The 13,370-nt window shown below is 39.5% G+C and overlaps 1 protein-coding gene across 7 annotated transcripts; it reads left to right on the plus strand.

Moving 5' to 3' along the window:
- Positions 1 to 3,344: 3,344 nt before the first annotated feature.
- Positions 3,345 to 12,537, plus strand: LOC133011755 (cell adhesion molecule DSCAM-like). 7 transcript variants are annotated; one of them, XM_061079634.1, is made up of 18 exons: positions 3,345 to 3,500; positions 3,593 to 3,931; positions 4,226 to 4,354; positions 4,451 to 4,618; positions 4,701 to 4,771; positions 4,953 to 5,199; positions 5,272 to 5,358; positions 5,501 to 5,560; positions 8,984 to 9,070; positions 9,213 to 9,272; positions 9,518 to 9,604; positions 9,747 to 9,806; positions 10,104 to 10,232; positions 10,325 to 10,489; positions 11,662 to 11,738; positions 11,823 to 11,925; positions 11,993 to 12,023; positions 12,117 to 12,537. In XM_061079634.1, the coding sequence occupies exons 1-18, from the start codon at positions 3,437 to 3,439 to the stop codon at positions 12,172 to 12,174; spliced, it is 2,022 nt and encodes a 673-aa protein (XP_060935617.1). In that variant the 5' UTR covers positions 3,345 to 3,436; the 3' UTR covers positions 12,175 to 12,537. The 7 variants fall into 7 exon arrangements, with proteins under 7 accessions (XP_060935617.1, XP_060935620.1, XP_060935621.1 ...); XM_061079637.1 differs by having other exon boundaries at positions 9,750 to 9,806; XM_061079638.1 differs by having other exon boundaries at positions 9,216 to 9,272.
- Positions 12,538 to 13,370: the final 833 nt, after the last annotated feature.

Below are 13,370 nucleotides of genomic sequence, written 5' to 3' on the forward strand. Positions count from 1 at the left end.
TTCAGACAGTTTTGCTTTTTGTTTTGAAATGTGATGAACTGTAACAGATTATAATTCAGATACATAATTGAATGTGTTCTTTCTTTTATCTTTATTAAACTGTGAAATCTCACCTGGACTCGGTCAATTTGTCCCGTTTTCAAATCCCTCACCTTACGTGTCCTCAGTTTGACCTCCTGTCTGTGTGGGAGCTTGTTTTCTTCTGGTCCCACCAGTGTTTCATCAGCCAGTTACTCATGTCTGCAGTTGTCAGCTGGTCTTTGCACAGTGAAGCTCTGCTGCTGCTCGATTTTTCCTCCACATGACGTCTCTGTTCTGACCGATGACTCCGTCTTTCAAGTGAAGACAAGAAGGTTTGTGTTTTATTGTGGCAGGAAACTCTTCTGTACAAGTCTATATCATCAGCCACATGGTGGCGCTGCAGCTTTTGATTTTATCTTCCAATTATTTTTTGCAATAATCTGATCAAACCCTGATGAAAAAGAAATGTAATGTGGCGTTTAACCAGAAACTTATCATAGATAGCTATAAATGAAAATAAAACACAAATGCAGCCAAATATATAGAACATGAATGAATATGTTCTGCTTATTCTTTCAAATAAATGTTTTTCTTCTTTGTGGATCAGCAAATAAACTCTGACAACATATCACTGAACGGCTGATATCTGCCAATTCTTATCAATCAATAAATCAGTCAAGTACTTATTGTCTGCTGCAAATTAGCTTTTACCGACATGAGGACATTGTTTCGGTGCTGTTGTTATTATGTTGGTGGGTTTTAAAAAACAGTCTAACCAGTGGAAAAGGGGCTTGAGTCTAGGGAGAGTTGTTTCTCATCTGTTGTTAAAGCAACATTATGATATTTTCTTTACCTTAGAGCAGCAGCTTAATTAAAGTGAGTCTGATGTTTGAGCGTGAACATGTCAAAAAGATTTAATCATGACATGTGGCTGCAGGGGGCGCTGTTCTTCAGTAACAGTTACATAGTGTTGCTTTAAAGAGATCTTTACTGAACTGTGTAGACTGTTGCAATGAGTTCAAACCAGGACTTTTCATATATAAACTGTAAATATCTATATGGATATAAAGATATATATGTATCTAGTGAGACAGATACTTTTGCTGTATGTTTTCACACTGATGGTTTTATCTTCCCTACACGAAAAAAAAAAATCCTTACAATTTCTATAGGGTCTCCCACTGTCTCCTACTGTTCGGTGCTTGGGCCCTAATAATAATAACATGCCTCACTGTAGGTCTTTGTTTTAAATTTGGGTAAAATAAAAGAGCAGATCAGCGGACCCGAAGGTTCAAGATGTTTCATAACTTAAAAGCAAATTTGATAAATAGTTGGTTTCAATATGTCTCATCATGTGTGGGAACTGTTTCTTCGGCAAGAAAGAGCAGGATGTATTTATTTCCGCCATCTAACGTTTCCTGTTGCACTGCATCCTGGGATGCAGGGTAAATACTGAACTGACTTACAACCTCTGCCTGTTTGCTCTTAAGGAAAATATAACAACCTGGCTTAATTATAGCTCAGTTTTCTTACCACAAATTTAAAGATACTGTATATTTAAGTCTATGTGCCAGTTATCGTTGACCCAGTCTGTCACAATGAGGCTGAGTTTTTACAGAAGGAAAATTCAAAGCCTACCCGGGAGCAGGACTGGAGTTATTTTCTTTTCCACCGTAATCATAATGCTCGTCTTTATTTTCTATAAGTGTGGAACGGATTACAGTTTGTGACTCATGTGTCATTCAGATAAATTCAACATATTCAAAGTGGGTGTCTGTTGAGCAACAGAATCCCTGAGAGTTGGCCTCCCTTCTTTTTTCTACACCAGGAAGTCACCTTGAAGGACGATATTGCAGAGAACAATTAACTTTCAATGTTGATGTTTTATAACGATACATGAAGAACTCAAACTTTAAAACATTTGAATATTACAGCATGATGTAATTGAACGCTTTGTTTAGTGATTCGGTTTGTTTCTGTGGACTTTTCTTCTTATTGCTAAAAATTCTGGTTTATCTAAATCACATAAACGCTTTTTGTCAAAGGAATCATCTGAACTGTAACCGAAAGCTTCAGTAACAGTCAACAATAATATAGTCACAGAGGTTTCTCAGTGTAAAGAAGAGTCTGTTGTGACATTTAACCTTTTGTCCCTTTTCTGTTTCTAATTATATAAAAAATATAATCTCAACAGAAGCAGTTTACAGGCTCCTGCTATTCTCAGACTGAGACTAATGCACACATTCTCGCCTGATTAATTATACCATTTCATTTACTTATGTATTTGTTTACGAATCTTTTATTAATTTATTTTGTTTTAAATCAAATAATAACAAAAATAAATAATATATTAGATTATGCAGAGATTAAAAAAAATAACCTTTTAGTTGAACCCACTTTTCTTCACGTTATCACATTGCATTAAATCTCTTCCACTTCCAGTTACTGTTTACTTGTAAATTTTAATCATACAGAGAAATGAAACAAAAACAGATTTGCTCTTGTTTTAGTCTTTAATTTTTTTATGAATTAGTGTTTCAATGTCACCAGATCCAAGAAAACAGAAATGCAGGCGTCTTTTTTCTGAGTCAGTGACGGAAATGCTCTGAATCAAGCTATGACTGTGGTTACAAAAAAATCTACTGTGATAATAAGTGAGAAATTGATCTGAAATGTTAACACTTGTAAAATATTACAGTATATTTAGATTTGCATATTTGAAGAGGAGCTAAACTCGCCAGGTGTTATTGTGTTGAATCAGTTTTTTTTATGCAAATACTAAATGAAGGAAACGTATAATAAACGTTATAAAAGGTTATTGTTGAAATAGAGTTGTCATTAACTGCACCACATGTGCTCTTGGTGGATGATCAGAGAGGAAGTGCTGTAGTTACTAAACATGCTGCAGCCTCATCTGTTTACTCAGCAGTCTCAGTAAGAGGCCATGGCCCCTGAGTACACCAGACATTCTATTTTCATAAGGGTTAATATAAGTTTGCACTGTGACCTATATCTAAAACCATCTTGTGTTTGAGCTCACATGATACACGTTATTATTTGAATAATAATTTCATTTTAAATATTCTCCAGTTTTTCTCTGTTCATGTCACAACCTCCCTCCAACCATCACAAGTTCAGAGGACAAACATCAGGACTGTGGGTCAATAACCTCAATTCTGTCTCTGTCTAATCATCAAAATGAAAAAGTGTACCCTTCTAAGTTGAGGAACAAAAACCGCAGAAAAGGAAACGGCTCATTTCGACATCCGTCTTCTGCCGGCAGAAGTTGTCTGTGTGAGCATATCAAGGACGGTCGTCATGTGATGTGGAAAGATTTCAAAGCTGAAACCACAGCGGTTTGGTTTAGTGTCACTTAGCAGGTGAACTGGTCCTCCCATCGATTGAGGCTGGTAAAATGGTTGTACTGGGCAGCAGACACCTTCCTCTGTGCTGCAGTCTTCTTCTTTGTCTTCTGCTGGGTAAGATAGCCATGTGCATTTTCATTCACAGATGATTGAATAGTGAAGTTCTTATTTCATATGTTTACCATTGGTACGTTCTGCATCTTTAGGTTGTGTTCCCACTGAGGGCATCATAGCCACAGTGGGAACAGACGCAACTTTGTTGTGCAACTACGATGCCAAGTACTACGGCAAGCTTCCTGTTTGCTGGGGCCGCGGAGCCATCCCCAACAGTGGCTGTGCCAATGAGGTGATCAAGTCAGATGGGAGGACAGTGGTCCACAGGCTGACAGAGCGCTACCTGCTCATGGGTAATCAGGGTGCGGGCGATGTGTCGCTGACCATCAGGCAGGTGGAAGAGAGCGACTCAGGGACGTACGGCTGCCGTGTGGATATACCGGGCTGGTTCAATGATCACAAACACCAGGTGACCCTGACTGTGGTGGCAGGTGAGACCCTCAGGGAAAGATGTGTCTTTGATGGTGTGCAAATTCAAAGTTCTCCTGTTGTGCCCTTGCTCATTGAAACATGAAGACTGTCCCTCACATTCCTTTTTTCCCAGACACAATGGTGACACCCTGAAATTATCACATTTAAGAAGCTGGAACAAGCACATATTTGACAAGAGATGACCCATAAATGATTTAAACCATACATCGATTCAACACTTGTTTGTGATTTTCTGTTTTCATCTAATTGTGTCAGTACCATAAAGCGAGGTTTCTGTTCTTCTTCCTCTTTAGTACGCCCTGACCCCCTGATGGTGCAGACGAGGGAGGTGAAGGAGAGGTCGGTTACTATTCGCTGGAATCCTGTGTTTGATGGAGGCAGACCCATCACGTCCTACATGGTTGATTTGAAAAACAAACAAAGTAAGCGCAATGAAACATTTGGACATCAGGCAGCTAATTATCTCTATGCTTTAGAGTACAGGGTGTGGATCTAATCTATGTGTTCTTGTTGCACAGCATCCTGGGACACTGGAGTGAGGACTGAAATCTCGAATCCTGAACTGACCCAGGTGACTTTGGTGGATTTGCGTCCGGCCAAGTCCTACAACATCCGTATGTTTGTTGTTAACAGCATAGGCATGAGCGAGGCCAGCAACGTTCTGACAATCACAACAAAAGAAGCAGGTAGAGTCAGTCAGTATTTATCATTTTTAACTACATTTTAAATTTTGACTGATGGGCACTTTCAAATGTGTTTTCCCTGCAGCACCAGAGGGTACGCCCCTGGATATGCGAATTGAGGCCCTCACCTCTCACAGTATCAAAGTGACGTGGAAGGTAAAGTCACAATTAAGAAACTTTAGCAGCATTCTCAAAAGAAAATGAAAGCAGCATAGCAGTTTGTAGAAAGTGATATGTAAAAATAATATGTGTAATAAGAACAATATGTAAAAAAAGAGGAAGAAATGCTGTGAAACATTTAACAATTTTGAGAGCTGTTTTCCTTCTTGACTAAAAGCCTCCGAGCGCTGATCTCAGAAACGGGGTGCTGCAGAGCTACAGCGTCAGCTACAGAGAGTACGACCCTGCAGGCAGACAGTATAAGAGGTGGCAGCACCAGAGTGTGACGGCCACACAGGAACTGGAGAGCCTCATCCTGAGCAACCTGAAGCCTTCCACCAAGTACGGCGTGATTATTCAGGCCAAAACCAAAGCAGGAATCGGACCTGCCTCAACTGCACCCCTCTGCAGCACTCTGGATGAAGGTAAAGTCACGGAAATTTGACTTAATCATAGTTATTTTCTGAGACTGGAAACTGCTTTTATTCTGTTTCTAGTTCATACAACTTCAGAAGTTGTAACTGTGACGCCCACTTCAACTGATACCACGATGCAGAAAGAAGAGACTTCAAGATTTACTACAGGTACTGCGTGTGTTCTTGAGTTGCACACGATATATTCCTCATTAAACATTTTTAAAACGTTTTTTTTATGATGTCAGATTGTTTTTTTTAATAATTAACAATCAGAAAAGACTGGAATATGACCTTTTCACCCTGTCCCCAGCAGTGGAGTCTGTTACTGATGCCATAGACTGGGAACAAAGCACCTCAAGCTTCACTTCAGGTACTTTGTGTTCAGCCTCTCGTGAACCAATCAAACTCTTCTGATGCAGTGAAATCTGTCTTCAAGAAGCTGTTTAAAGTTGTTCTCAGGGGGTAACTACTTTTGGGTTGTCTTTCATGCTCATTCAGAAATAGTATTGCTGACTTTGAACTATTAACTTTGTAGCCAGAGATTTCTCCAAACGATTTGATTAGGTCAGTGAGTGTTGGAATAGATGTATTCAAGTTGGACAAATAGATAACAACATCATCCGCAAAGAGCGAAATAATATGCTCCAGTTCTCCTATTTTAATACCGGAGATTTTTGGATGCTGCCGGATGGCCAAGGCCAGGGGTTCAATAGCAAACAAAAACAAAAGAGGCGACAAAGGACAACCTTGTCGAGTGCCTCGGTGAAGACTAAAGGTTTGTGATATGAGGTTGTTTGTTATTATTTCTGCTGTTGGTTCTGTATATAAAAGTTTCACCCACTTAAGGTACTTTTCTCCCATCCCAAACCTTGCCAAGACCTCCATCAGATATTTCCATTCAATCCTGTCAAAGGCCTTTTCGGCATCCAACGATAGGATTGCATTATCTTTGGCATCACGCCTTTCACGCCAATGCTCTACGTATATTATGAAATCCCTGGCGCCCAAGAACAAAACCATTCTGATCATTAGAAATTAGGGATGGAACACATATCTCTAGTCTCCTAGCTAAGGCCTTGCATAATATCTTTGTGTCGCAGCACATTAAAGATAGGGGGCAATAGGATCCCCTTTCTGTTGGTGACTTGCCAGGCTTTGGTACCAAGGTAATTAGTGCAGACCATAAGGATGGGGGCAGGATTCCTGATTCATATGCCTCTTCAAACATTTCAAGCAGTGGAGGGAGCAATTTTCCTGAAAACAATTTATAAATCTCAATAGGAATCCCATCCAGCCCTGGGGTTTTTCCACTTCTCATGTTCTGCACAGCTTCTAACATTTCCTTAACCGTAAATAGTTTATCCAGTTCAGTCTTATCCTGATCTGTTATTGTCGGTATATCTAATTGGTCTAAAAATTAAATCTGTGACTGCGTGTTCTCTGAATATTCTGATTGATAAAGGGATTCATAAAATGCCAGAACGAAATACATTGATATAACCCCTTAAGTAACAATGCGCTTCCGTTATTTTACATATCTGATCCTCGTAGTGAGGAGCAGTGTGGCGTGATAGCATGAAGAGTCCTATTCTCCTGCATGCTCCGGCAAATTATTAATTATTCAGACCATTTAAATGATTCTCTTAAGAACAGAAATATGTATTGTCCTACCAAATAGGCATTGCTTTAGGAAGGCTATCAAAAAATAAGGGAGCTGTTGTGGAAGGAACACATGAAATACAAAATTTAAAACAGCCTTTCCGTGTTGTATAGTGAGAAAGAAAAAATATATATACAAATTCCAACAACCTATGGTCCCATTGTGAATATATTTATAACAAAATTAGTTACTATTTGTATATTGGAGTAACACAACACCTTATAAACTCCCCTTAAGGAACAGCCCGTTTCAACTAAACAAGAAATTCAACATTATCTCACAGGTGTTAACGTTATTGAACGCTGCATTGAACTGTCAGTCGTTGTGGCCAGCGTTGCCTCATTACAACATGTGTTTGTTTACCTCTGTCCGCGTGAAACAGCGCCGGTCAGTAGCATCACAGTGCAGCGTCCTACATTTATCCTACTTATCCTTCGGCGCGGACGCGTTGCTGGTGTCGCCTTGGACTCTTTGAACAAACTTTTCTGCGTGGTGGACCGTCGTGAAAGAGTGCCGTTGCCCGTTGTGGGTGACCGCCAGAAAAGCCGGGTAGAACATACCGTATCGGAGCCCCAGGGACTGTAGCTGCCTTTTCACCAGGTCAAAGAGCCTCTGCTGTCGGTGAGCTTCAACTGAGTGATCTCGGTAGAATCTCACGCTGTTGTTCTCAAACTTCACTGTACTCTGTCTCTGGGCTGCTCGCACAGCGCTTTCCTTTTCTCTGTAGTTAAGGAATTTAACTACAGATAGATAGTTAAGGAATTTAACTACAGAGAAAATTTAAGGTTTTGGGTCCTGGCCTGCACTAAGTCGTCCTATCCGGTGTGCTCTCTCGATGATGGGAGGAGTGGGGAAATTGTCCGTGCCGAGCGCTGTTATAAGCCATTTTTCCAGGAAAGCACACATGTCGTTGCCCTCAGTTTTTTCTGGGAGGTGTGAAAAACCCCAGAGATTCTCTTCTAAAGAGAAGACAATGAACAGGTTACGGCAAAGCAATGGGCTTCCAGTACATTAGTTGTATCAGAGCGCCATGAACATCTGGCATCTGTCTATTTTATAGTAGTAGATCTTCGTTCCTCCTCCTCGGAAGTGCGCAGGCGTAATCCATCCTCCTGGCTTTTGGAATAAGGAAGTGAACAGGGAGACACTCCCAATGACGTTATAGTTGCTAGGCAACCTGTTTACTTCAAGAAAGTCCTTGAACCCGCAGATGCAATGTGGGGCAAAACTGTTGTCCAGCGAAGCAAAGAATATAATGTTTCAGCTATATCAAACAAACCTGACTGTGTAAACATTCGGATCCTCGAAACCGAATCAGCATACAAAATTAAGTCAACAACGTCACTCTGTCTGACCTCCTATCAAGGCAGCTGTGAGACTGACCATCAATATGACGCACACATTTATAATTTGTAGATTAAACATTAGGAGAGGAAAAGGTTATTATAAAATCATTTGTACAAAGCATAATATCTAGCTAAAACTGTTCCTATCTTTATTTGGTTAAGTTCAATCAGACACAACCTATAGATAAAAAGTTTGAAATTCCAACAGAGGCCGATGAGTCTTAGGTTGTTGCGACGCGCTCTGTTCTCCTGATCTTCGACTCTGTTTTCCAGCATGGCGCATTTCTCCTGTAAAATCTTAACAGTATTGTGCACGACGTCAGACTGTCCTCAGCCTGTCCAATTCTGTCCTCTGCTTCTGTAATCCTATAGGCTTGCCTTTGTAACTCGTTCTTTATCCCACTTATGCCGCTCAACACATCTTCAAACCTTTTCGAGAAGTCGCTTTGTATCGCGCGTATGGCGCTGATGACTTCAGTACTTGACCCTTCCTCAGCAGCCGCCTCCGACGCAGCTTCCATGCTAGCCGCAGCTGAGCTAGCTTTAGCTTGTGGAGTAGACGCTGGTAGTTTCAATGTTGTTGAGTTTTGCTGAGCTGCTTTCTGGGCTTTGGTGTTGACCATAATGCTGGCTGGAAGTATGCTGTTAGAGTATGTACGGTTTAAGCTGTTTGTGGTCTGTTTAACATAATAACCAGTAAGCTAGCCTCGGAGCCTCGCTGAGATGCGTCTCATCAACGACACGCCATAACCGGAACTCCTGGAAACTTCTTTTATTCTGTTTCTAGTTCATACAACTTCAGAAGTTGTAACTGTGACGCCCACTTCTACTGATACCACGATGCAGAGACAAGAGACTTCAAGTTTTACTACAGGTACTGCGTGTGTTCTTGAGTTGCACACGATATATTCCTCATTAAACATCTTTAAAAAGTATTCTTTATGATGTCAGATTGTTTTTTTAAATAATTAACAATCAGAAAAGACTGGAATATGACTTTTTCACCCTGTCCCCAGCAGTGGAGTCTGTTACTGATGCCATAGACTGGGAACAAAGCACCTCAAGCTTCACTTCAGGTACTTTGTGTTCAGCCTCTTGTGAACCAATCAAACTCTTCTGAGTTGCTGAGCTGCTTTCTGGGCTTTGGTGTTGACCATAATGCTGGCTGGAAGTATGCTGTTAGAATATGTACGGTTTAAGCTGTTTGTGGTCTGTTTAACATAATAACCAGTAAGCTAGCCTCGGAGCCTCGCTGAGATAAGTCTCACCAACGACACGCCATAACCGGAACTCCTGGAAACTGCTTTTATTCTGTTTCTAGTTCATACAACTTCAGAAGTTGTAACTGTGACGCCCACTTCTACTGATACCACAATGCAGAGAGAAGAGACTTCAAGTTTTACTACAGGTACTGCGTGTGTTCTTGAGTTGCACACGATATATTCCTCATTAAACATCTTTAAAAAGTTTTCTTTATGATGTCAGATTGTTTTTTTTAATAATTAACAATCAGAAAAAACTGGAATATGACTTTTTCACCCTGTCCCCAGCAGTGGAGTCTGTTACTGATGCCATAGACTGGGATCAAAGCACCTCAAGCTTCACTTCAGGTACTTTGTGTTCAGCCTCTCGTGAACCAATCAAACTCTTCTGATGCAGTGAAATCTGTCGTCAAGAAGCTGTTTAAAGTTGTTCTCATGTTAATCAGATATTTTCTATTTGAGATGTTTCATCAAAATAGAATTGCAGCTGTCAGCGTCCAATTAGACACATTATTCACGGCTCGGGGATTTGTTGGTACATTACATCATCATCACATTATCACAGTGTAAAGAATCAGGTATAAATTCACAAGATTAAACTGAGCTATTGAAAAATCGATGTTTGTCTTGCCGTGTGTCTTCCAGTGCCCCCGGATCCCCCGGTAGTCGAGTTAAAAGAGGTCATAGACACTTCAATTTCCCTTTGCTGGACTCCCGGCTTCGAAGGTGACAGCCCGATTACAGGTTATTACTTGGAGTATAAAGCACTGAATGGTAAGAGAAAATAAATTCATTAGAGTTCACTTAATTGTTGTCACAATATTTTTTATGTTATGTTCAAATCTTTTTTTCCCCTCCCTCTACAGCATCATGGGATTACACAAAGGCAGTTGTAGACTTCAGCCCTAACCAGACAGAGGCCACAATTATAGAGATAAATCCCTCAACTTACAACATCCGCATGTTTGCCAAGAACAGTCTGGGCACCAGCAAAGCCAGCAACGTCCTGACCATCACTACTGGAAGAACAGGTGCTGAACTCAAACATTATACCTAAAGGTTCAATTTAGTGACATCTAGTGGTGTAGGTGCATGTTGCAGCTGAATACCCTTCACCTCACTCTCCTCTTCCAAACATTATTTTATTTAAGCATTATTTTATTTCAAATTTGAAAAAAAATTTGAACATTTAAATCAATGCACGAGAAATAACTAGTGGAGTAAAAACTGCAGATTTTGCTGATATATATAGAGGAGTAAAAGGTAAAAGTACCCAAAAAGAAATTTACATTGTTTCACCCTGTGTTTATAAGTACATTAATAATTTATTCTACCCTTTTTTTAAGGCATTTTTTAGAACATTTTATGTCTTTGACTTTGCCTTTGCCTTGTCATCTACCCGACCAATTTGAGGTCTTGCTATGTTGATATGTCTGAGTTCACGTTGTGTGTTCTGCCCGTCACTTTAAGTTATGAAAATGTAACTGTTGAGCTGTATAGCGTTCAATAAAAATATATATGATAATAATACGCAGTAACATTTTTGGGGGATCAGAAGTATTTGACCCTTATTCACACTCAGTAAGAGAGTGTGAGAATATAAATGAGCTAAACATTCACAATTCCTCATTTGACAGGAAACACTTACTGTTTTTGCTTTTTTTTGGGGAATCATTTCTCTGAAACTGTATCAAAACTTCCTCCTGTTCAGAGAGTTTATTGTCATATGCACAACGATTACATTAAGCAGTCGCTTGCAATGAAATGCTTGGGTCTCAGGCTCTCTTATAGCAATGCTCAGAATATTACGAGCAGACATAAATAAAAAAAATATCGGATAAAAAAAGATAAAATAGAATATACAATTAAAATAAATTAAAATACAATTTAAAATAGAAATAAAATATACGTATCTAAAATAGATATATACACCTAAAGAAAAAGAAAAGAATAGCTATAGTCCCTGTCTGTGCAATAGTGCAAAATGCAATAGTGCAATAATGCTTAGGTGCAGAGTTAGTGGAATTAGGACAGATTGGAGAAGTTTAAAAGTCTTACGGCCTGGGGGATGAAACTGTCTCTAAGCCTGGTGGTATGGGCCCGGATGCTGCGGTGCCGTCGGTCAGACGGCAGCAGGCAGAACAGTTTATGGCTGGGGTGATAGGGGTCTTTCATAATGTCTTCTTCCCTGTGTGTGTGACAGGTCATCAGAAGATTGATACTGCTACCACCGTATCCTCTGAGCTTGTATCATCTGAACCCTTATCACCCGATGCTGCTGTAAGTTTCAATCCCTGCATTTGCACAACCACCAAGTTTGGAAGTGAGGCTAAACTCTGATTGTCTCTGCATCCCCTCTGCCAGGCGAGTGTCAACGGGAGTCATAATGGTCACCTCGCTGCCATCGTTATGTCGGTGGTCCTGGTGGTGTTGATTGTTGCCATAGTAACCACGTGGCAAATTCGAAGTGAGTATGATAACTCATAGACCCAAGCCAAGTTGCCCTGTTTGATTGTGACGCTTTCTGTCCACAGGGGTAAGACAGAAAGAAGGCAGCCTGAGCCTGTGAGTGACTGAACAATTTATACACATTTATATGGTGAATTTAGACACTCAATGCGCTTCACTGTGACTGCCTGCCCTTCTCCTCCTCTGTAGGTGGGAGAGCAATTTACCACTTCGTTTAAGAGATTCTGAGTCACTGCAGGAGCTGTAAAACTCACAGCTACTCTACACTCCAGCCTATTGTGTCGTTACAATACTCACAAATAATGAATTTTGTAAAAGGAGTTGTTTTTGTTATGTCGTTGATGAAAGATTTTGTCCGACTTCAGCTGTCTGTTGATTCAAATGCCCCCAAAAAACATCTATACTTAAATATACTGTAAAAACGTACTAAAGAAGCTGTAATCACAACAAGGTGTTTTATTTTATTATGATAATATGTGTGATGGGATGGTACCTCATCTTTGCTATATTCTTTTATACTAATAAACTTTTACACTGTCCATGTAAACTTTATTCTACTGTTGTTTACTTTGTAGAGTTTTGTGTCATAGTTCAACCATTACCAGGCATTAAGCAGGATATTATAAAGTATCTAATAAAGTCTAGAATTCAATCATTAATTTGTGGCCTTTTTAAATTCTTAGTAACATTAAAGATTATGTTCTAGGTCTTAAATAGCCTAGATTTGGGTAAGTCTTCATTATATTAATATTCATTAAATGCTATTTCAGTCGCATTAAAAATGAGATATCTCGGGAATTCTTTCACATTTGGTATAAATATTCAGTTGAACTGGCATTTCAGGTCAGGATGCCATCACAAACAATGTTTATGATTTTCTTGCACGTGACGTCTTAAGAGCAGCTTGAGGGATTCAAATTTGGTAACATTTTTATTACATATGGTACAATTCACCTGAACTCACTGATTAACTGATTCGATCTCAGTGTTCACAGGTCAAGGTCCTGGTGACCTAAAACCCTTTTTTTCCTTTAACTCAGTATGGTCTTAAAAAGTCTGAAATTAAACTTGTTGAAAACTGCAAAAACCCTGATTACTGAGTGACTATGTAATTTACACAATTTTAAACACATACACACACATACCTGATTAAATGTGTATTACTTACAATAATTGTTGAGACTAAACTGACTGAATAGCTAAAGAGTTTGATTTAAAAAACTATCCAACTATCTTTTTTTATATAAATTATTGCTTGACGTAATAACATATCCTGGCTGAAAAAACTTTCATTTATCGGTGTAAAGCTGAATAGACTACACTCTATCATTTCAAAATGGAGGATTTGGTGTTGCTAACCATTTAGAAAATAAAGAAAACTGATACTTAAATGACATTGAACACTTACTAGTGTATACCTATAACCATGAGAGGGCGCCAGAG

The sequence above is a fragment of the Limanda limanda genome, chromosome 10 (genome assembly GCF_963576545.1).
Source record: "Limanda limanda chromosome 10, fLimLim1.1, whole genome shotgun sequence".
Lineage (NCBI taxonomy): Eukaryota > Metazoa > Chordata > Actinopteri > Pleuronectiformes > Pleuronectidae > Limanda > Limanda limanda.

Coding starts and splice junctions, on each gene's coding strand:
- LOC133011755 (XM_061079634.1), top strand. CDS start 3,437: ATGGTTGTACTGGGCAGCAGACACCTTCCTCTGTGCTGCAGTCTTCTT. Junction 4,772..4,952: donor GTATCAAAGTGACGTGGAAG/GTAAAGTCACAA, acceptor CTTGACTAAAAG/CCTCCGAGCGCTGATCTCAG. Junction 9,071..9,212: donor GACTTCAAGTTTTACTACAG/GTACTGCGTGTG, acceptor CCCTGTCCCCAG/CAGTGGAGTCTGTTACTGAT.